The sequence below is a fragment of the Micromesistius poutassou genome (genome assembly GCF_964030765.1).
Source record: "Micromesistius poutassou genome assembly, chromosome: 9".
NCBI classification, from domain to species: domain Eukaryota; kingdom Metazoa; phylum Chordata; class Actinopteri; order Gadiformes; family Gadidae; genus Micromesistius; species Micromesistius poutassou.
Genome location: NC_140279.1, coordinates 879,135 through 903,341, shown reverse-complemented (window position 1 = coordinate 903,341; position 24,207 = coordinate 879,135). Strand labels below are relative to the sequence as shown.

Genomic DNA, 24,207 nt, shown 5'->3' with positions numbered 1-24,207 from the left:
GGGGCATGAGACATGGGGGAGGGGCATGAGGCAGGGGGAGGGGCAGGGGGAGGGGCATGAGACAGGGGGAGGGGCATGAGACAGGGGGAGGGGCATGAGGCAGGGGGAGGGGCATGAGGCAGGGGGAGGGGCATGAGACAGGGGGAGTGGCATGAGGCAGGGGGAGGAGCATGAGACAGGGGGAGGGGCATGAGGCAGGGGGAGGGGCATGAGACAGGGGGAGGGGCATGAGACAGGGGGAGGGGCATGAGGCAGGGGGAGGGGCATGAGGCAGGGGGGAGGGGCATGAGGCAGGGGGAGGGGCATGAGACATGGGGGAGGGGCATGAGACAGGGGGAGGGGCATGAGGACAGGGGGAGGGGCATGAGGCAGGGGGAGGGGCATGAGGCAGGGGGAGGGGCATGAGGCAGGGGGAGGGGCATGAGGCAGGGGGAGGGGCATGAGACAGGGGGAGGGGCATGAGGCAGGGGGAGGGGCATGGTCATACAGTTGGACTCAAGTGAGCCCATGTGCTAAACGTGAGTACAGCCGTTGTGTTTCTAATGGTCGACTACTGGGTGGCCGTTCACTGTAAGGAGCAGTATAGTAACTACTTCAAACTGTGGGCTGGTCAATGGGGAAAGGACTGTATTGTGTAATGACTCACACACATTATACATGTTCAAATGGTGATTATGTTGGTGATGGTGATTATATATGTTGCAAATGACCAGTTCCGCAAAAAAATGTGGAGGCGGTTCAAAAACGTGGAACATGTATTCTTCTTGTTGTGATGCATGAGGCTTTCTAGGAGTACATGTTTCATGTGGCACGCCACCCCTGCGGCGATGGGTCACGCGCTCGCGTGTGTGCGTGCGTGCGTGTGTGTGCGTGTGTGTGTGTGTGTGTGTGCGTGTGCGTGTGCGTGTGTGTGTGTGTGGGGCCGCTACCTGTAGCAGTTCAGAGAGGTCAGCATCATGTGGGTGGAGTCCAGCGAGTGGATGAAGTTTGGGGGGAAGGCGTTCTTCTGCTTCACCGTGTCCGGCCGCCTGCGGGGAACAAGAGAATGAGAACCGTTCATTAAATATCTACGTAGATTGTATATTATAATAATATATATATTAGTGCTGTCAGTTAAACGCGTTATTAACGGCGTTAACGCAAACCCATTTTAGCGGCGTCAATTTTTTTATCACAAGTTTTTTATCGCAAGTTTTTTTTTTTTTTTTTTTAAATGGACCCTTTTATTGATGGACAGTGTCACATTGTCTGAGAGATTTGCTCCAAGTGTGAATGACTGCTCCAAGTGAGAGTGTTAGTGTGAAATTGAACACTACAGTATATGGCAAAGTTGTTTTCAATAGAACATTTGCACAAAGCAAGCCGATCCACTTTTCCATGTTGATAAAAGCATTAAAATTAGAAAAAAAATAATGGGACAAAAAGCAATCAAGGGACATATAGAATAGATAAAAATGTGCGATTAATTGCTATTAATCGTGAGTTAACTATGACATTAATGTGATTAATCACGATTAAATATCTTAATCATTTGACAGCACTAATATATATATATATATATATATATATATACACACACATTTTAATCATTAGCTGTGTAGAATGTTGAGTCATCGTTAAGGCTTTAAAGACTTGTAATTACTCTGAGGGATTATTAAAGTTTAATTGGATGTTTAAAGTGGCCATCTTGAAGATCTTCAAAGATTTTCATTGAAATGAACGTCATTTAAAGCCACTGTCTACCGCTGACTGAGGTAAAACAAATGGTGATCGAGCCTATGGCCCTATGATGACAGCCCCGCAAACTGAAGTATGAACGGTTAACAGTTAAGTTATAAACAGGAGGTGGTGACAATACCGCCATGCGTCCAAATGACAGGTGACATACAGTTTTATTTGCAATAGGTGGCGCCAAAGAGAACACAATGAAGATCTTTGAGACTGCAACTTTAAAAAGAACAAAAAAAGGTTATTTAATTGACTTTACAAAAAGTTAATTAAATAACACAAACGACCACTATACACATGGAGTAGGTCTTACCAGCTATGGGATTACCCCTTTCTACCACCTCCTTTCTCTATTGACCAATTGTCGATTCAGCTTTTGGTATTCTAATTTAAATAACCTGGAAGAGGTGTTCATTATTGAACGGGCCTTGACGATAACCCCTTTGTTCCTATAGAGAAGGTTAATAGCAAGAGCGACCTGCACCTCAAAGCGATGTAGCCGTCGTCTTGAAGACTGGGGCCTCCACTCTGCATAATGCCGTACCCTAACGCTGCACAGGGCTGTCTTTTAAGATCACTAATTACGAAAAAATTGTCTGAGACTGCCTCTTACTTGTGTGTCTCTGTGTGTGATGTGTGCAAGTGCAAAGAAAGTTTTGCACTTGCACACATCACACACACACACACACACACACAGACTTGGGCTGAAAACGTCCGCCGCGTGACCCGTCCGCCGCACTCTGACAGCACGCCTCCAAGTGCTGCGCCGGCCACACCTCATACGGCCCACCACAGCTGTTCCGTCGCCCCCGCTCCCCTCCTTCCCATCTCCACGCTCCCCCCCCCCCCCCCCTCCGTGGGTATTTGGGGGAGGGGGTTCAGTACGGTGGATGTGCGATGTTCCCTCATCTGTGTGGGTCGTTTCTCAGCCCCCCGTCCTGGCTCCCTCTCTCTCCCTTAATCACTGTCTCTCACCCAAATCTGTTCTTCCTTTCCTCACTCTTCTTCACAGCCGCTCTCCCCCCCCCACCCCTCCCCACCCCCCTCCCACCCCCCGCCCCTTCTCTCGTCCATATAAACAATCTGTCGCTCCACAACATCGCTTCGTTCTTTTACTCACTTTGAGATAAATCGACTGACACATCTAATTCGGACCGACAGACAGAACACTTCCTATCCTCGCCTCCACACCCAATCACCACCGGGGTGTTTCTGCTGTTGCTCCGTGTGAGCACAGAGCGACCGCGCTGCAGATGCTGACGCAGGACGTATAACCTCCGTCTCTCCGTCCAGCCTCCTCCATTATTTACCGCCAGTACATGATGCAAACGGGTCCCGTCAGCAGTGGTTCTCAAAAACTTTTTCTACTTGTGTACTCCCCCTCTAAGATATTTTTACTCTCTCACCCGGCACAATTTTTTGGGGGGGAGAAAGCATGGTCAGATGAGCACGTAGAATTGAATCCCATTAAAATACATTCCTCCTGAAACTAACTACATTTTGGTGTTTCGGAATGCATGTTTTTTTTTTCCACAGATTCTCCTTTTTCCTTGTTCTCCGATTTACATTTCAACCACTAGTCCATTTTCTCGGTTTTTCTACTGCCTAGCTTTCAGGAGTTCCCCCCTGCAGTACTCCGACGGACCTCTAGGGTTAGTATGGTGGTACATGTACACGTACCACCATTTGAGAACCACTGACGTCGAGGATGCGGCGTACACACGGACGTAATTTGGGGGGGGGGGGGACACAGGGGACATGTCCCCTGCACTTTTTCAAAAGGCCGTTCTGGTCCCCTGCAGTTTTCACCGTCCAGAAACAATGTTACGCTATGGTAAACAGAGACCCGTCAGGCACTAGGACCAAGCGGAAACGGCCGCTCGAGCTGAAGCCAGTTTGCTTTCGTTTAGACCCGCCCACAAGCTCCTCCACATTGGCTCTGCATTCCTTGTGTGATTGGCCGTCCCCGCTGTCACTCCATCAGGTTGTAAACAGCACCAGGACGCACAGAAAACACAGTGAACTGAAAGAGTTAGAGTTTTATTTAAAATATTTGTGTGTCCCCCCCCACCTCTGAAATGAAAATTTCGTCCCTGGGCGTACAGGATGTGATGTCACAAATCCGGCCGCCGCCAACGCGTCGAGAGGAGAGTCATAATGCGGAAGTCGCACGAGACAAGCGGTACGTGGAACAGAGCCGTGTGGCCCCCCCGAGGGCCCGGCGGCACTCGTGTGCATCAGAGAAGCTGAAATAATCATGTTGGTTCACGGGCCTTCTGCATACGGAAAACAAGGACAGTTTATGCATCGGTTTGATGCATAGGGCTGTCAGGGCGATAGGAAAGGGAGAGAGGAGGGGGAGGGAGAGAGCGATGTGATTGGACGAAAGGACTTACTCTTTGTCGTCGTGACTGATCTGCAGGTTGATGTCTTGCATGTCGTGCTTCAACTGCCGAGGGGAGAGAAGAGGGGAAAGCACATCAGTGGTGCTTCTTTGAAAGCCCTTTCACACGTCAGGATGAGTGGAAACCGTGAGAGCTGTGTTTCTTTCGGAGGGATTCGTGAGTCATGGATAAAGTGTGGGCCACAAACATAAGGAACGATGAAAACACAGGATTTTTTTTTTTTTCTTTAAAAAATAGAGACAATATTTTTGCACTCATTTTGCAAGCCGCCTTTTTGTAAATAAAGTGTGAGAGCTGTGCATGAAGAAATACATTAACAGAATGCGCTACATCTTTATTTACAATCTACTCAAACAATGCCAGCGCCTTTAAATATTGCCAGAAAGGTTAGGATTTCAACTCGTCACCTGAGAGCAGCTTGACATTCAACATTATGCAAAGTAAACAATCCAAGCGGACCACGTCGAAGCATGACACCATTTGTGTCTGACATTTGCAAACTGACAAGCCAAGTTTGTCCGATGTTAAATTCCTTCCGCGTTCTCGATTTATATTTCAGAGGGTCATTCCTGTCGTAGAAGGTGACATTATATACATTACTGTCCTCCACTCACAACCAGGCATTAAGTGGATATATCTGCGCAGAACCTTCCTGGCACTGTATCCTACTTGTCCGTTGAACGCGACGATACCAGGAAAGGTTTAAAACATTAAAACCCATCTTTTTAGAAAAGCCTATGGCTGAAACTGCTATTTTAATGTTTTTTTCTCTCTGTCTTCCTTTTATGCTAGCTTTAAAGTCTTTTATGTTGTTTTTATCCTTTTTTATGTGCATTGTAGCACTTTGAGGTCATTGAGTTGTAAAGTGAATAAATAAAATATAAATAAAATGTATTATTATTATAAAGGTTATAATTGCATAAAAAAAAGCTTTTGACTACGATGGAATGTCAGACACACACACACACACACACACACACACACACACACACACACACACACACACACAGCTGAGGTGCTAACAGCATCTGTGTCTCCCAAAGTGAGCTTGTATGTGTGTGTATAATGTGCCTGTGTGCACGAGAGAGAGCGTTTGTGCCTGCGTGTGAATGAATGTGTGTACAGGCGGGAGTATACCGAAATGGAGCAGTGATCAATCATAGTGATTCATGGATCCATTAGATCTCATTAATAGGAGAAAAAAGCCCAGGGGGAGGGGGTGGGGGCTGCAGGCATGTACCTGTGAGATTAGGTTGTGTCTCACATTAATTACCCCACAGGGATATTTCTGGGAGGACGAATCAGGATCGTCTCTGCACATGACATGTCCGCACACTACAATCAACACCATGTCAACAACCGCCCTCCATCCATCCATCCATCCGTCCATAGATACGTTCATCCATCCATACCCCAACTATAAACACTGAACATGGAGGTCTACGAAGGCATTGGTGCTGCCAAGACACTCCTCTTGCCCCCCCCGTCCAGCACCCCCCCCCCCCCCCAGGTACTGAGGGTCCAGTCCAGTCAGCCGTACCGAGGGGGGGGGGGGGGGGGGTCAACGTGGGCAACGTCTCATCTGGAGGCGATCACAGCATCCCGCGCGGCTGCCAAAGAGGCTGCTGGGAATTCCGTGCCCCTCGGCCCCGTCGCCGGTGTGGACCCATCGCATCCGTCTCTCCCGAGCTCCGGCGTCTGAGTGCTTATCTGTGCACACGTGTGCCAAAGTGCTCCTCGGGCGGATGCTTTTTTTTTTTTCGGTAAAATCTCTGGCGTCGATATGCGTCGTCGGGTTCCCCTAATGTGCTTTGTTTGTGCTCACTGTGTGAACAAAGTGCTGTGAGGCCCCACCGATTAGTACGAACGCCGCCCCCAAACAAACCTCCCGTCCCGTGTCGTCTGGAAGTGCTTCGTCCTGTCGTGTGTCGACTGCAGAAACGCATCTTTAAAAGTGAATAATGGCGCTCGAGGAAAAGACTAGGGCTAGCTCCATTATGGAAACTGAAAAATCATAATCAGGATTATTTTGGTCAATATTGAAATCACGATTATTTAAATGATTATTTTTGAGTTTGAAAACATGTTGCATTTATTCAACATTTCCCTCCACAAAAACTCTTTGTAACTGTCAACTTTGAAATTTCCAAAATATTCAAACAGAAAATTAATACAATAAATATAAAAATAAAAAAATAGTTTCAACTTGATTATATTAGTTTGGAGATCGTTTGACCCAAAAATCTAAATCACGATCAAACTTGGATTAATTGCCCTAGAAGAGACTGCTGGGCAAACGGAGGCTTGGTGGCCTCCGTGCCCCTTTATATATAGTCGCCGGGTCCGTGGTCAAGCTGGACAGAGAAACCCAAAAGAGGTCTGAACATAGCGATGCACAGAGGTGAAGCACCCCATTAGAGGCCTGTCACGGAGCCCCATCTCATCCATCACCACGGCTGCCCTGCAGAAGACCGTCCGCCCCCTCAGCCTCTCTCTCCTGCACCCTCCACCACCAGAGGGCCGGGGGGGGCCACCGGAGCAGGTTGGAACGGAAATCTGTAGCATGTCCGTGAGGACTCACCGGCGTCATACCCCCACCCCCCACCCCCTAACCCCCATGCCGGACCCCACTCCAGCCTGTGAGCTGTGATGATGAATGAGCCCCCCCCCCCTCCCCTGCATCTCCTGGCCCAAGCGACCCTGAGAAGGGGAAGGAGCCTCTCCTGCAGAACACCGGACCCTCCTACGATGGAGGAAATGTAGCCCCCGCAGCGAAGGGAATCCCCCATTCATCACCTCGTCCACCACAGCCGAGCCTTCGCCCGTGTGCTATTCTTGTGCTATCCCCCCCCCCCCCCCTTCCAGCTCCTCATTTCCCTCGGGAGGGAGGGGGGGGAGGGAGGGGGGGGGGGGCACGACTCGGACACAAGCCCCCCCCGGTCTCGTGGCGCTTTCACTGGTTTTGCTGCTGGCCTACTTTTTGATTCTGTAGCCTGACCTTAAAACTCAACGTGCATTCATTATTTCACCCCAAAATGCCACGGTATTCTTTGGGGGTCGCCCAATCACTGCCCTGCACATGGGAACCTGCCTCTCCTGCGACAATGGGAGTGAGCGAGGCTGACTCTGATTACCAGGAACCAGCATTAAAGGAACCAGCATTACAGCTGTAATGTTCTGTTACCAGGAACCAGCATTACAGCTGTAATGTTGTTACCAGGAACCAGCATTACAGCTGTAATGTTCTGTTACCAGGAACCAGCATTACAGCTGTAATGTTCTGTTACCAGGAACCAGCATTACAGCTGTAATGTTCTGTTACCAGGAACCAGCATTACAGCTGTAATGTTCTGTTACCAGGAACCAGCATTACAGCTGTAATGTTCTGTTACCAGGAACCAGCATTACAGCTGTAATGTTCTGTTACCAGGAACCAGCATTACAGCTGTAATGTTCTGTTAAAATGGTGTGGGGGGGAAAAGAACGGTAACTTGATCTGATCGGTCTTTACCCTCGTCCAACGGTATGAGGGCGAACCGTATTCAGCCATAATCACTGCTTTTCAAACACATCCCACGAGAAGCACTAAAGGGAATTTCAAAGAGAAATGTACGCTATCCCAATAACGGCACATGTTTAGTAGGGGTGGGAATCTCTTGGCACCTCATAATTCGATTCAATTCCGATTCAGAGGTCAACGATTCGATTCTAAAACGGTTATTATACTTTTGCTAAAAGTATCTTAGAGTTTGCTAATCAGACTTCCTACTATTGTGACGATCATTAAAGACAATCAACAGATGAATTACCTTATCTAATATTTTATATTGGATAAAGTCGGTTAGGGTTCTAACCCTTGGGTTCTAGAGAGAATCGCGATGCATCGAAGAATCTATTATTTTTCTCGCCCCTAATGTTTAGCAGCCGTGTGAATTCATGAGCACACAGTGTTTGAATTAGGTGACTCTAGTTAAGCCTTCCAAAAACATTGCCAGCGAATGTACCAGCGACTGCTCATCAAACATTCTACTGCAGCATACGAGTGTTTGTGCATGTATAATAAGCATTTGCCAGATACAGACACATTACTCTCATTTAATAATTCCCCAGCTGTCAAATGGGCATTAGTGAGCCTTTACTAGCTTTACTAGCTAAAATAAGCCTTACATGCAGCAGTATTAAATGTCAATAGCAGCTAATAAGCTGGTATTGACATTTAAGCTGATAAACGTGTTTGTTAGCAATGAGTCATTAAAACTTAGCCCTGCTTAATGAGTCATTCAAACTTACCCCCTCCACCAGAATGAACCCCCTCTACGCAGCTGGACTTCTGATCCAAGCTCATGAACCCAGCCGTGGCATCACCCTGATGTGACCCTCCCGCAGTCTCACTGTCACTATTCCCAGACGGGTGACACACAAAGCAATAATAATAACCCACACGAAACAAATAACTAATCGGAGGCCGAAGAAAAAGGGACCTCTGTGATTAGCAGAGGACACACACACACACACACACACACACACACACACACACACACACACACACACACACACACACACACACACACACACACACACACACACACACACACACACACACACACACACACACACACACACACACACTCTCGCTCTCTCTGCTGGTCCCTGTAGTTTTATCCATCTACTCCCTCTCCCTTCGGTCTAATTATCAAGGGCTCGCAGAGACATGGCGGTCATGGATTTATGAAACTGAGAGGCGACGAGAGGATTGATCTTATCTACACAGCACGCAAGGGCACGGCCACCTTCCCATGGTGGTTGCCGGCTCCGTTCTACGTCGTCAAAGTGATGTCACTGGCCCAGGGAGGTATTACCGCTAGCGTAGAGAGGAGCCATCTAGAACGGAGACGGGGGGAAAAACTAAAGGATCTCTTTGGAGAAATTCCAGCGTTAGACAGTAGTTAATGTGTTATAAATAGTAATAACACGACACGTCTCCCAGAGATGGACCACACCATGTGACAGTTCTATTCTATTTTGTAATTAAACACAGGTTCGAGAGTTTAGGTGTTAGACAAGGTTAAGTTTAGGAATTAGGGTTGAAGTGAGTTTAGGCATAAATTGAGAGATTGATTAGTTTAGGCAGGCTATTAGGTTAGGGTTAGTTGGTAAGGGTTTCTTTAGGTAGTTCAGATATCAGTTAGCTATTTGTTCTCTTTCATCATGTTCTCATTAACTATTCTTGTGTAACTCGTGATATTTGTTCGCCATCTGATGAAAAAATACTCGACTACCCAAGAGTAGCACATCAAATGGAGCCCCCCCGCCCCCCCCCCCCCCCACACACACACACACACACACACACAGACACCCCTCTCTTAATCAACAGATAGGTATCCCCCAGGGGAGCCACCATCTGGTCTGCTCGCCTGCCACACACACACCTGCTTATGAGGGGTCACCTGCCCTGCGACGCATCCTGCTGCCTTATACCATGTAGCAGGAACACTGCCAGGAGTACTCACACTACAGGCTAGGGCTTTGGCAATTGTACACACACACACACACAGGTCCATATGTGTGCATGTATATAAAAATAAAAATAAATAAATAAGAGCGAGAGAGCGTGAGGGAGAGCGGGCGGGAGAGAGCGAGAGAGCAAGAAAGAGAGAGTGATAGAGAGCGAGAGGGAGAGCAAGAGAGAGAGAGCGAGAGTGCAAGGGGGAGAGCGTGAGGGAGAGAGAGAGAGCGCGAGCACGAGCGAGAGAGGGTGATAGAGAGCAAGAGGGAGTGATAGAGAGAGAGCGAGGGAGAGCGAGACAGTGAGCGCGAGCGAGAGCGAGAGCGAGAGCACCCGTGCGCAAGAGAGAGAGAGAGAGTGATAGGGAAAGCAGGACAGCGAGAGTTTTCAAAAGACTCGCCAGCCTAAAGACGCGTTATCTGCGAGGCAGCAGGGCTGAAGTCGTGGTGGTGGTGGTGGTGGGGGTGGGGGAGGGATGGCGGTAATGGTGGTGGTGCGCGGGGTCTGGGTGGGGTTCCTTTAGTATCAGAGGACACCGCTGGGCACTGCTACAATCAGGCCACTCATTGCAATCAACATGACACCATCAGCGGGGCACTCACACACCGACCCTATCAAGCCTGCACTCTGGGGACCCTCCAGTGTGTCCGGGGCGGGGCCCAGATCCGCTCCCGGTTTGGGGGTGACTAATAGCCGTGGCATGGGAGGGAAGCTGTGTGTGTGTGTGGTGTGATGGGATGTGTTGGGTGTCCATGAAGGCGTTGTCCGGGAAACACAGGATTCAAACAGGTGAAGAGAGGGTTGTTGTTCCCCCCGTGGCCCCCAGAATAGTCGGCGCTCAGAAAGCGTGTGTGAGCTGAACAGTACTGCTAGCGCATAGCACGGCCGCGTGGCGTCATGAGTCGACCGCGATGCTAAAGGGCTAACTCTTCAGGAACAATGGTCATGAGAGGGTGTTTCAGGGAATAGGTTTAAAAATACCCCCGTACCGCCTGGGGGTTTGGCCATGAGAATTAGCATGAGAATGGGGTTGCAGAAACGCCCGATCCCAGCCTCAAACGTTGGCGTGGAATGGATCACGTGTTGAGGCTGACCAAACCACCGTCCAGCCTGCAGAAGCCCCTGATTTAGAATTATGAGCACAATCATCATCAATTCCATAAAAAAAAATGTCCATAAAGTGTAATGAGCAGAATAATTATGATTATGATATAGACGGCCTAATCTCATACCACAATGCTAGAAATAGATTTGAGACGTTTGAATCGCATTAAGTCGAGCTGCAATCCACAATTGCATTCGTTGGTTGCAATACGTTTTGATGATCCTTTTATCAGAAAATAAAACACATTTACAGATAGGAGACTTCAGGCTTTGGCAATCAGTTATTTCGATACACAATGTGTATTTTTAAAATAAATAAATAAATAAATCAGTTGTCATACATCTGAGAGTAACAACTGGGAGGGAAGTTTTTGTTAAGACTTCACTAAAACTGTCCCAGTTGTTCCTTGAGTACTATTTATATATACTATGATATATACTATTTGCATAAACATTATATATATAGATAAATATACATATATATTATGATGATATATATACACATTATATATATATATATTTAGATATGCTATACTATTTATATACTACTATACCTACAGTACTATTTACGGTATACACTTAAACTCACGTACACTTGTGTAGGTGATAAACTCAGTGTACGTGAGTGTATACAGTAAATGACCATGGAAAGGACATGGCTGAGGCCATACTGCGAGCGTTGTGACACACGGGAACAAAAGGCGAAGAGGGGGGGGGGGAACAACAGCTGGGGAAGACGTGGATTCCTCCAAAGGTCACCCAGTGACTTTTTGAAGACTGATGGAAATGCCACTGGCTACATTGTCTGTTAGCATTTAGTCGCCCGGAATACAGAGAGAGGAAACCACGGCCCCAGCACGATCACACCATGAGCGGGGGCTGGGCTAAGGACACGCTAGCATTTACGTCTCCTGGCTCCCCGTGCGTGGTCTGTTTCAGCACTGTACGGCACTTTGACATTCCTCGGAATGAAAAGCACTTTATGAATATAGTTAATGATCAGCCAGTACATTACCTTCATCATAACTTACACAACATCATTTCACCAACTTTGGTGGTTAGCTTTAGACACACATAAACAATACAGTTGCTACAATTCTTATTATAATGAAGGGAAATCCATCTTATATAGCTTTGTTGTGTACGGGGAACGGGTTAACCTAACAATTGTAAGTGCTTGGCACTTGGTTCTATCTAACCTCCTTACTGTACCGACAGTGATAAATTGTTTCACTTTCTTCTGACAAATGTAATTATGCAAGTCGCTTTGGATAAAAGCGTCTGCTAAATGCCCTAAGTGAAAATCTAAATCTAAATGATTGAAATGAACAAACCCTAACCCTCAAACATTGCACAATAGCGTCACGCATTCTTGTCATTCTTCTAGATACGTGTGTGTGTGTGTGTGTGCTGTGATCACGTGACTCACCACTTGGTTGCGTGCGCGGTGGTAGGGCTGGATGATGGGCAGCCCCAGTGGCGTCACCCACTCCACCGTGCGGCCAGACTTGGAGATGAGCCGGGCGCTGTCTGTGAGCCAGTCCTGCGACAGCAAGACAGGGAACACAACACCACAGGTCACCACCAGAGATAGAGGAGAGGGCTGTCCACCCACCACAGGTCACCACCAGAGAGAGAGGAGGAGGGCTCTCCACCCACCACAGGTCACCACCAGAGAGAGAGGAGGAGGGCTCTCCACCCATCACAGGTCACCACCAGGGAGAGGAGGAGGGCTCTCCACCCATCACAGGTCACCACCAGAGAGAGGAGGAGGGCTCTCCACCCATCACAGGTCACCACCAGAGAGAGGAGGGCTCTCCACCCATCACAGGTCACCACCAGAGAGGAGGAGGAGGGCTCTCCACCCACCACAGGTCACCACCAGAGAGAGGAGGAGGGCTCTCCACCCATCACAGGTCACCACCAGAGAGAGGAGGGCTCTCCACCCACCACAGGTCACCACCAGAGAGAGGAGGAGGGCTCTCCACCCACCACAGGTCACCACCAGAGAGAGGGGAGGGCTCTCCACCCATCACAGGTCACCACCACAGAGAGAGGAGGGCTCTCCACCCATCACAGGTCACCACCAGAGAGAGGGGAGGGCTCTCCACCCATCACAGGTCACCACCAGAGAGAGGGGAGGGCTCTCCACCCACCACAGGTCACCACCAGAGAGGAGGAGGGCTCTCCACCCACCACCAGGCCACCAGAGAGAGAGGAGGGCTGTCCACCCACCACAGGTCACCACCAGAGAGAGGAGGGCTCTCCACCCACCACAGGTCACCACCAGAGAGGAGGAGGGCTCTCCACCCACCACCAGGCCACCAGAGAGAGAGGAGGGCTGTCCACCCACCACAGGTCACCACCAGAGAGAGGAGGGCTCTCCACCCATCACAGGTCACCACCAGAGAGAGGGGAGGGCTCTCCACCCATCACAGGTCACCACCAGAGAGAGGGGAGGGCTCTCCACCCACCACAGGTCACCACCAGAGAGAGGGGAGGGCTCTCCACCCATCACAGGTCACCACCAGAGAGAGGAGGGCTCTCCACCCATCACAGGTCACCACCAGAGAGAGGAGGGCTCTCCACCCACCACAGGTCACCACCAGGCCACCAGAGAGAGGGGAGGGCTCTCCAGGGGAGACAATGTGGGGGGGCAGACCCGCAGTCCCTGTCTGAGAGGGGTGTGTGTGTGTGTGTGTGGGGAGTGTGTAAGTATGTCAGGAAAACATTGTCGTTTGTTTGCACAGTGCATGACGATCGGCAAATTGATTTGTTTGCCCCACTCTTGCAGTACGACTGAAAAGGAAAGCGAGCACAAATGCACGGTGAGCACGGAGCCTCTCCTGTGGTCCCCTGCCCCCAGTCTGTGGACTCCTCTGTAAAAATAACCCCGGCAGAACGGGCGGAACGTCGCTGCACACCGAACAGCCGGCGGCGCGACAGTGCTGTCGGCGTGAGCTCTCTCTCTCTGCCCACCATTAATCTCACAGAAGCAGGTAGCCCCGTTTACGTCCCACAGGTATCCCCCCATGCACAGCGGAGCAGAGACATAGACACGCGTAGCAGCGAGTACAGCCGACACGCACGCAGACACACACACACACACACACACACTCGCTCAGTACAGAAGTACAGACAGGCCGAGAACAGGCACAGGAAAGTCAAAAGCTTCCCAGCAGTTCTAGGCAGTGGTTGATACAGCCCAATTCTATTCATGAGCTGCTCCCCGACCTCTCCCTCTCTACCTCCTCTCCCTCTCCCTCTAGCTCTCCCTCTCCCTCTAGCTCTCCCTCTCCCTCTAGCTCTACCTCTCCCCCTAGCTCTACCTCTCCCTCTCCCTCTCCCCCTAGCTCTCCCTCTCCCTCTCCCTCTAGCTCTAGCTCTACCTCTCCCTCTAGCTCTACCTCTCCCCCTAGCTCTCTCTCTAAGTCTCTCCTGCTCTACTCTTCCCTCCCGCCCTTCGTCTACACCCAGACACGAGATAAAGACAAGGATGACTCACTTTTAAAAGTAAAAGAGACAGAAAGAATAAGCCCCATCGATAGAGACACTGATAAGACGGATGAATCATGAGGATGAAGAGAGATAAAGAGAGCAAGAGAAAGGTGGCAAGCGGGGCCGTCAGAAAAGTGAGGCCAACGATGAGGAATCTCGGTATTGATCTTCTTGCTCAAACCCGCCACACCTCTGCAGGATGTGACCTATTTAAGAAAAGCACACATTCACTGAAGCGCACACACACAAAAAAAAAAACACAAAACACATGTGCATCCACACACACTCTCACATAACCCCCTGCTGGGAACATAAAAGTTGAATTCTTCATCTCAGCCTCCGTTGTCTCACAGATTTCCCAGCAGGGGTGGGAACACGCACACGCACACGCACACGCACACACACATACACACACACACTCTGTTGTCTACTATCTGCCCTGCCACCAGGTGTACGCGCTAGATGAATTGGACCTCTAAATGGACTCTGGGAGATGAATGGGTCCAGCTGCTGGCGTACGAGTAAATACAACTAGTCTTCCGTAAGTGTGAATGAAAAACCAGCGTCTATATCTGGTACTGGGTCAGACGTGGTACGAGTGCGTGTGTGCGCCCGTGTACGTGCACACTTCCAGGCGGCTACTTCAAAGTGCATCTGTGGCCTTGCTTCTGTTTTATCTCCCAAATTGGAAAATAAAGGCGTGTTGATGTGACAGGAGAAATCCATGCGGCACAGGATATTACAAAAGCAGACTGGAAGACAACCTGGTAGCTGCATGACAACCGGTGTGGCTAACTTTTGATCATTTAGATGAATATAGATTAAATATCAATCGATGAAAATCAATTACAAAAAAACGACATAATTGATTCATGATTGACAACATGATTTCAGGCTCATGCGGAAAGAGGTGAATTCAATTAAATTCAATTGTATTTGTATAGCCCTTAATCACCATTACAGTCTCAAAGGGCTTAACAGGCCAAGTATATATGACACCCCCCCTGACCCAAGCCCCCACACAGGCAAGGAAAAACTAGGTCAAGTGTTGGTAAACAAAGACAAGCCCGCAGCTTGGACTTTTTCAATCAACAGCCTCCATTCCTACTAATCATCCCAAGCGATGAGGCTTCAAGTCATGGGATGATAACAAAAAAAAGACCAATATAACGGCGATGAGTGTTCACAGCAGACCTACCTGGATCTCTCTGGTTCCAGTGAACATCTCCTTCAGTCCGCTGAACACCTGACGGACCAGGTAATGGGACGCGTCCCACACATACTCCTGGAAACACACACATGCAGAGAGTCAATACAAAACTTGTGTTTTCATGCACAATTATGGCCGATGCTCGACTTGACAAGTGGTTTCACTTTCCTACCGTAAACAATACGGAATGCAAACCATGTCACGGCCAAACCATGTCACGGCCAGAAACCAATGCAAACCATGTCACGGCCAAACCATGTCACGGCCAGAAAGAACCCAAAGAACATGGGTGTGTTCAGGGGGTTCAGTTTTGTTAGGGGGTGGGTTTGTCACACACAAAGTAACGAGTCTCTTAATTCTTAATTAGGAATTAAGAATTAAGCTTTTACTCATCTCAAAGTTCTCAACGGCTGAATTTGCCCGAGGTCCGGACCCCATAGACGGCTACGGGGCATTGGCGTGTTCACCCTGTGTGATGGCTGCACGCCCCGGCAAGCTGACTCGCCCATCCAACTGACATCCACGTCATTACAGCGATAACATCTGTCCCCCCCGGCCCGGCTTCCTCCCCCCCTCTCCCCCCGTGATCATCACTCACACAATTACCGCCCCCCCCACCCCACCCCCCCCGCTTAAACAATTAGAGGCATTGAGCAGAAGTCCTTTAACACGATCCTGGCGGCTGTTTGATGGGAAGATACACTTGAGAGAGAGAAGGAGAGTGGTGTCACGGTATCATCGCAGACGCATCGCACGGACAACGCGATTAGCGGTGGGCTCGGTGCGAGGAGGGGCGGTCGGCAGGGCACCGTCGGGAGGTTTGAGAACGCGCTCGTTGTGATTTGATACTCCGGAGGACGGCGGGATGAATCAGACCTCCTCCAGCACCGCCTCAATTATAGAGCTATTTATAAGTGTTTTATGAGGCGAGACTGGCCTGACAAGAGTTGCGTCCGTAGGACTGGCCAGGCAGGCAGAGACACACACACACACTCTTAATCATGGTGTTCTTTTAGGTATTGTCATCATTTCATATTCATGTAGTCATAATATAGTTAGCAACCCGTATATAATCACAGATTCTGAAATCATATTATATAATATTATTTTAAGAACGCTTAGATGATGAGTATCATTGAGAACATGAAGAAGGGAAACAAAATGGTCTTATTTTAGATTATCGTGATGAACGTTATTACGATTACAATCATTATTATTATGGTATATATAATTAAATCTGCCGTCTTTTGCACAACGAAACATGACCATACCTGCTTTTGTGTGAGGTGAGATATTACAGGGAGACCACCAAGTGCATCCCCCTCTGTTCTAAAAATAGAACCAGACAGAGCACAGAAGCAGAGAGGAACACCCTCACATACACCACCACCTCCGCAACCACCACATACACCACCCCCTCCACCAGCCCATACACTTCCATCACATACACCACCAGCCCCTCCACCACCACCACATACACCACCACCCCCTCCACCACCACCACCACATACACCACCAGCCCCTCCACCACCACCACATACACCGCCACCCCCTCCACCACCACCACATACACCACCAGCCCCTCCACCACCACCACATACACCGCCACCCCCTCCACCCCCTCCACCACCACCCCCACCTCCACCACCACCTCCTCTTCCTCCTCCTCCTCCTCCTTAACCACCACCAGGCCCAGACACGCCCCCCCCGTACCTTGGGGAACTCATCAATCTCCTTGAGTCTCTTCTCTATCTGCAGGCGGCCGCCGTAGCGTGTGACTCCGTACACCAGCGTCATGACCGTCTGCTTCACCACCTTCCTGCTGATGAAGCCCTCCAGCACCTGGGCGATCTTCAGCCCCTTCTCCGCGTCGCGCACCCGGAACTCCTCCACCTGGCGCGCACACACACACACACGCACGGGGGGGGGGGGGGGGGGGGGGCAGACAGGTGAGGCCGCATGCACACACATGTACGCACATGTACACAAACGACCACACACACGAACACACGCGCGGGATGACATGTGAGACCAGACGCGTGCACACACACATGTATGCACACGCATACGCGGGGGTTTAACATGTAATGCCACGGGCACCCACAAGTATGCAGACGACCACATAGACACACACGCAGACGACCACACACAGACACACACACACACACACCCACACGCACACCCACACACAGGGCATCAGCATGTAGGGCAATCATGATGTCGCCTGGATTGATTGTAGCCAATCATTTGGGTGATTTTGCAGCGCAACTGAAACGGTACAAAAACAGTGGTTATCTGAAGATGGCCGATCTGCCGAGATAGGGTTGATGCATGGCGTTCAGTGACTGTTTGAGCATCCCATTTAAGGATGCTTCGATTAACATTTGCCAACTCTATGGGCTCTAATTCGGTGGAATTAGCTTCCATGGAATCAGGAATGAGCCGGAGCGAGCCAGGTGTGGCGTGGTTTCAGCGGCCGCAGCTGCAGGAGCCTGATTAATAGAGCTGATATGGGACTGGCTTTGGTCTCATTTCCTCCGTGAGGCCCGGCCTCCAGCAGCAGTTTGGAGCAGATACCTGGACGGACGACTTTGTGTTCAACTTGCTACACAAAGTAGACCGAGGAGGCTCAAGAAACCGAATGCCTTCAAGCATGCAGTTAATCGTGAAATGTTGAATAATAATAATAATAATATCAAAATAACAGTCTTTAGACCAAGACTAATCTGAGAGAAATCCGGTCCTATTCCAACGAGCTATTTTGTTTGACATCCGTCTCCACCGTGCCCTTCTTATCTGAACCTTCTGGCGGTCCGTCGCGGGCGCGGCGCGGCACAGCTCGGGGGCGTTTGAACCGGTAAGCGGAAAAAAAAACGCAAATCAGCGCTACAATACGGCGCGGCCCAAAACCGCTCATGGAAACACGCCAATAGTGTCACGTCCTGGTAAGAGAGGCCATTATCCGGTTGAAGTGCACAGGATTTTAGAAAACCCCACTCTGCTGCCCCGTCAGGGTGCACCGGTTGGTCCTTGGCAGCCCAGCCCGCAGAGCCCTGGCACGCAGGGCTCTGCGTGCCAGGGCAGGCTCCCCCCCCCCCCCCCGGCAGACCCCCGGCAGACGCACTCAACGTCTCCTCCTCCGGTACAGCAAGGAAAGCAACAAAGAAAGGAAATCAATAGGTCTACTATGAAGTCTGCAAATTGTTCTTTCTCTGCGATAAGCAGGCTCCTGGCAGGGCGGAGCGTTATAAATTGGCTCTGGCTGCTTCTTCGGGGAGCGGCCCTGTGCGCGCTCCACAGGGAGAGAGGAGGCCTGCTTAGACTGCTCAGCCGTGCAGGACGGGGGGGGGGGGAGACAGCGCGAAAGTCTGCGGCGCGAAATGCACAGCGTTCACCCGGCAAACTTTTAATTTTATTCATAACAATAGCAAAATCCCCCCCCGGCCGCCGTGGGACCGAAGTCGTTCATCTGAATGCAAAAGGAAACGAACGTGACGCACGGGAAACACAAGCGAGATAGGGGATGAACGAACGCCGGCATGCAGCGGACTGTTTTCCTGCTAGAGTAAAGCCCCCCGGAAAGCCTTGTTTGTTTGAGGGGGCGCTGATTGAACCAACAGGCCTCTCCTTTCCTTACCCGCGTGTTGCTGGGGGAACGGGGGTAAGCTGCGTCTCATGAATTCAGACGATAGACGGACAACAGTATCAGTAGGGCACGGGAAACGCAAACACATGGTCCGATGGGTTTCCATGGTGATGTCGTATTGTTTACAAAGAACAAGTCAAATATTCTCAATAAAAAATAGCATTTAATTGTTCTCCAGTTTGCCTGTGTTTTCTCCTAGGGAGACACGTAGCATCCGGTTGTAATTTCCGTTGCAGATGGAGGGCAAGAAGTGAAAATATCTTAACTTTGGACGGCAATGCCGTCTACCGTTACTGTTGCTGTCTCGCTTAATTTGACCCTCCTGCTCTTCTGCTCCACGTTGATACCATCCGGGTTTGCTGCCAACCATGTGAACTGAACCCATGCGAACATGAATCCATGTGAAGTGAACCCATGTGAACGCAGCAGGGGGGGGGACGGGGGGGGACGGGGGGGGGACGGGGACGGCACTGACCTGCTGGGCCACGCCGCTGTACACGTCCTGGGGCACGTCGCACGGCATCAGGTTGACGGACGTGGCGCCGATGACGTCGCGGCCGAGTGCGGCGTAGTGCTGCAGTCCGTTGCACGAGCCGTCCTGGTGGGCAGAGCAGAAGAGAGACGTGCGTGGTGTGAGGTGACCGGCCTGCATGCACACAGCGCCTTTTCTAGCCAGTGGCCTCTCAAAGCCGCTTTGCAATATCGCCCGACATTCACCCGTTCATGCACACATTCACACACCGACGGCGGAGTCAACCACGCGAGGGCGAGAGCCAGCTCGTCGGGAGCAGTCAGGGTTAGAGGCGTCTTGGCTCAGGGACACCTCAACACTGAGCAAGGAGGAGCCGGGGATCGAATTAGCAACCTTCTGGTGACCAGCCGACCCGCTCTACCTCCTGAGCTCACTCACACAGAGGAAGTGGGCGAGTGTGTGAGGCCACCACTGCAGTGAGCAGGAGGAGAGGATCCGTATCCGTAGTGCTCACACTAGTCACTGGGTGATCGGCTGAAGAAAGGGGATTCAGACGGGGAGAGGGAAGAATACCGACGAGGCAGGGTGGGCAGGTGAGGAGTTAGGTGTGGGCACGGAGAAAGGGAAATGAAAAGGGTTGGGATGGGGTCAGGTGGGAGAGATGGGGGGGGGGGGGGGGGGGGGGGGGTCATTGGTCCTCTCCTAATGACATATTTCCGTCCCCCACAGTGAGTCCCGAATTTCAGCGCATTAAAACTGGGCATAGTGCGGCTGGGTTGAAAATAACAAAAATTAACGATAAAAGGGCATCTGAAAAAAAACAAACCCTTTCTCTTAAAAGCCACATCTGGACGCTGGGAGAGGGGCATTAAATAAGGAGCACTTACTCTGCACTGGCGGATAAAAGGTTGTAGGACATCCAGGTCATTAATGGTGTTCCCATGGGCCTACTGTAGAATATTATTAGTATATTAAAAAAGGAGGATCGGAGCTACATCGACGAGGAATAGCAGATACCGTGAGCGTGCAGTGTTAACGGGTTATTCTCTTTTGTCTGCCGTCAAGGTTTTGCCTTGCAAAAAGACAAAACCGTCTTGTAGCTTTCTGATGGGGCGGCATGTGGCTCAGGAGGCAGAGCGGGGTTGGCTTGTCACCGGAGGGTTGCTAATTAGACCCCCGGCTCCTCCTCGCCGAGCGTCGAGGTGTCCCTGAGCCAAGACGCCCTCACCCTCACCCTAACTGCTCCAGACGAGCCGGCTGCCGCCCTGCACGGCTGACTCCGCCGTCGGGGGGGGGTGTGAACGTGTGCCTGAATGTAAATGCAGGCCGTTTACTACGGGGTGTGTGTGTGTGAGAGACAGTGACCTGGCGAACAGGGGAAGAGGAAAGAGACGACGGGGGCTGGTGGGAGTTACCTGGTGGACGGGGAAGTGGGAGACGTATTGCGCCGGGTCGGGGGAGCGCAGTGCGTTGGCGATCTCCATGCAGCAGCCCAGGGCCTGCCACGGCTCGTCCGCATCCATCCACCACTTCCTCCCCTGGTGGAGCCAAGAGCAAAACACAGGCCATGGGTTTATCCTCCACACTGGTGATCGACCGATGTATCGGCCGGCCGATATTATCAGCCGATATTTGTGTATTTACATTCGAAACGATTTTTTGATTTTTTTTCCCCCTGACATTATTTACAGACAGACAGTTCAATGAATGTTAATTTTTAAATTAAAAAAATTAGTTATCATCATTGTGTCATTTTAACGATGTCAATTGCGGGAGCAAAAGCAGAATCGGCTCCAAATATCCGCTCAAGAAAATCAGGCATCTGATTATCGGTCTTTGACTTTGAGGCTGATGGAAAACAATCTGTATCGGCCCTAAAAAATCCATATGGGTCGATCGCTGCTCCATACGACCACTTCAGAGTAGAAGGGACTTTTTTTATGGGCGGCATGTGGCTCAGGAGGTAGAGCGGGGTTGGCTGGTGACTGGAACATCTCTTCAGGACGAACCCGAAAGAGATGTTCTTTTCAAATGATTCCAACCGGTACCATTTACCAGCACCGTTGTCACAGAAGTTGGATAGAAGCGTCTGCTTTTGTTAAGGGGAGGTGTTGGGGGTGGGGGGCGGATAAATGATCAGACCATTTCTCCCTCCCGTTCCTTGGGGACTGGCAGCAGGGCTAAAGCATCCCATCGCGACTAAGCAGTCCGGAGGGCACCTACATTGAGCGGGTCGTCCGCAGAGTCCAGGATGTCGTCCATGAGGCTGTTGGCGTACTCCAGCCGGCCCTCCAGCGAGCTCCTCTTCCTCAGCCCCGTCAGGTTGACCAGGTGGATCTTCACCCAGTCCAGCCCCTTGGGCCCCAGCGGCTTCCCCTCGGCGAACACCAGCAGCGCCCGCGTCACGTCGCTGCCCAGGTGGTTGAAGTGCGGCGGGCACGGGTAGGTGCGGCCCCGGAAGTCCATGTTGTGCGGGAACCAGAACTTCTTGTCCCGCATGTGGCTGGCGATGGACAGCTTGTACAGGGCGTCCATGCGCAGGCTGTGCATCTCGCCGTACCGCTTCTTGGCCTTCACCACCTCCTTCTTCATGTGGGCCTTCTCCGCCGAGGTGAACGCCGGGTCGTTGGCGTTGAAGTGGGGCACCTTGGGCGCCTCCGACAGCGGCGGCGGGATGCCCAGCTTGTCGCTGCCGCGCTGGTTGAAGATGGACACGATGATGTCCAGCAGGGGGCGGTTCACCCGCCAGGCGCAGCTGCCCAGCTGGTTGAGGGAGTCCAGCACGGGGTGCAGGCTGCGGCAGCGTTCCAGCAGCCGCTCGTGCTGCGTGGCGCCGTCCACCGAGCGCATGAGCTTGGTGGGCGACAGCAGGTAGCCCCCGTACTTGGCGGAGGTCCAGGGCACCGGCGGGCACAGCATGGGCATCACGTAGGAGTCAAAGGTCAGCCGGGTCTCCGTGGCCTCCTGCTGGATCTGGGTGAGGAGGGGGTGCGGCTTGATGAAGCCCACCTGTGGCGGAGCAGAAGGGTCACAGGAGTGTCACAGAGAGGTAAAGTGTGTTTGAGTGAGTGAGTGAGTGAGTGAGTGAGTGGGTGAGTGAGTGAGTGAGTGAGTGAGTGAGTGAGTGTTTATGGAGGCAGCAGGAAGCTAAATTTCCATACTGTGCCATAAAACACACCTGATCTCGCTGATACAAAAACATAAAGAACAAATGGAAAGACAAAATGGCAGAGATACTAGACAGACCGATTGTTTCCTTTTCAGAATCTTTATTTTTTTCCCCTTTTAAAGCTTGTGTCAGATTGTGCCCCTCCAAGTGAATAGGTGGGAGACGTTCCAAATAAAAACACTCAATGACAGTGCTCTGTCAACTCTAACCCGGCTGTGAAAACCGTGCGACGCAAACTAGCGTGGCTCGGCTGGCATGGAGTGGGAGGGTTTAAAACGAACGCATCCTCACGGTTCTCCGTACGAGCACGGCTCAGAGGCACCCAGGGGTCCATAGCTGGGTACCTCTCCCTGTTCCAGCGCCCCCGGTCCCAGGGCAGTAACTCGGGAGGGATTAGCCTGGTGGGAACTACTACTCATCTCACTCAACATCTCCCCTCCGCAGACTCACCGACGGCGGTGAAGGGGCGTTAGGATTGATCCGCTGCTGAACGACTGATGATGGGTCGGATGGGACTGGGCACGCGGAGGGGGCCAGGGCTCGACATAAGACACGGACACCACCTCCGTAAGAGGAAAGCTACGTCTGTCCATTTCTAGGATCGTTTTTCTTTTTTTTGCTTTTGTTTTGGTTTTTAGTTCTTGCTTCTTTTTTTTTTTTTTTCCCCAGGTGACAAGGCTTACGTAACAGAAAGCGAACCTTACGCACCTTAATCCCGTTGCCATGGTAGCTTACTTGATAAAGCCTTATCTGACTCTGATCCGACGGCTCTCATTAGGGTAGGCCCAGGTGACTTCTGTGGGGCTTATGGGCCCACATGAGGCCCCATAAGCCCCACAGAAGGCCACTCTTTCATGGGACACCACAGGGTAGGGCATATATGGAGCTCAGGTTCCCCTATAGAGGCTGGCATCTATATACGGTAGTGTGACAAGAACATGCCCTAATCGTAGCACAACAAAGCGTTGGCTGAGGTTCTTATTCATGGTCACGTCATAAACAACCTTGTCTTGTTTAATCGTCTCTTATGGAAGTCAACATAGTCATTAAGGAGACACCTTTCCTAAAGGGACTTGTGCAGTGAATAAAGATGTAAGCCGGTAGAGATTAGCGTCTCAAAAGGTATGATAAGCTAGACAGGCTAACCATCCAAAAGGGGATCAAACCCAAGACCTGTCAGCCAGGAGTCAAACCCATGATTCATTAGGGCCACGACCTGAACCTATTTTAAAGAGACTACCTGAACCTTTTTTAAGACACCATCCTATTTCACCACGATGACAAATACACTACGCCAATGTACCATCATGGACCTATTGATCATGGACCTATTGATCATGGACCTATTGATCATGTACCAATCATCATGTACCAATCATCATGTACCAATCATCATGTACCTATTGATCATCTACCTATTGATCATGTACCAATCATCATGTACCTATTGATCATGGACCTATTGATCA

At 50.7% G+C, this 24,207-nt stretch overlaps 1 protein-coding gene across 1 annotated transcript in view; it reads right to left on the bottom strand.

Moving 5' to 3' along the window:
• polrmt (polymerase (RNA) mitochondrial (DNA directed)) overlaps positions 1-24,207 on the bottom strand; it is a 61,978-nt gene that overhangs the window by 19,791 nt on the left and 17,980 nt on the right. Inside the window, exons 10-17 of the mRNA XM_084472754.1 lie at positions 21,793-22,578; positions 20,985-21,107; positions 19,573-19,695; positions 17,165-17,344; positions 15,440-15,526; positions 12,173-12,286; positions 4,125-4,177; positions 930-1,028 (exon numbers count right to left, since the gene is read on the bottom strand). Coding sequence (XP_084328880.1) covers positions 930-1,028; positions 4,125-4,177; positions 12,173-12,286; positions 15,440-15,526; positions 17,165-17,344; positions 19,573-19,695; positions 20,985-21,107; positions 21,793-22,578 — 1,565 coding nt within the window. The remainder of the gene's footprint in view (positions 1-929; positions 1,029-4,124; positions 4,178-12,172; positions 12,287-15,439; positions 15,527-17,164; positions 17,345-19,572; positions 19,696-20,984; positions 21,108-21,792; positions 22,579-24,207) is intronic.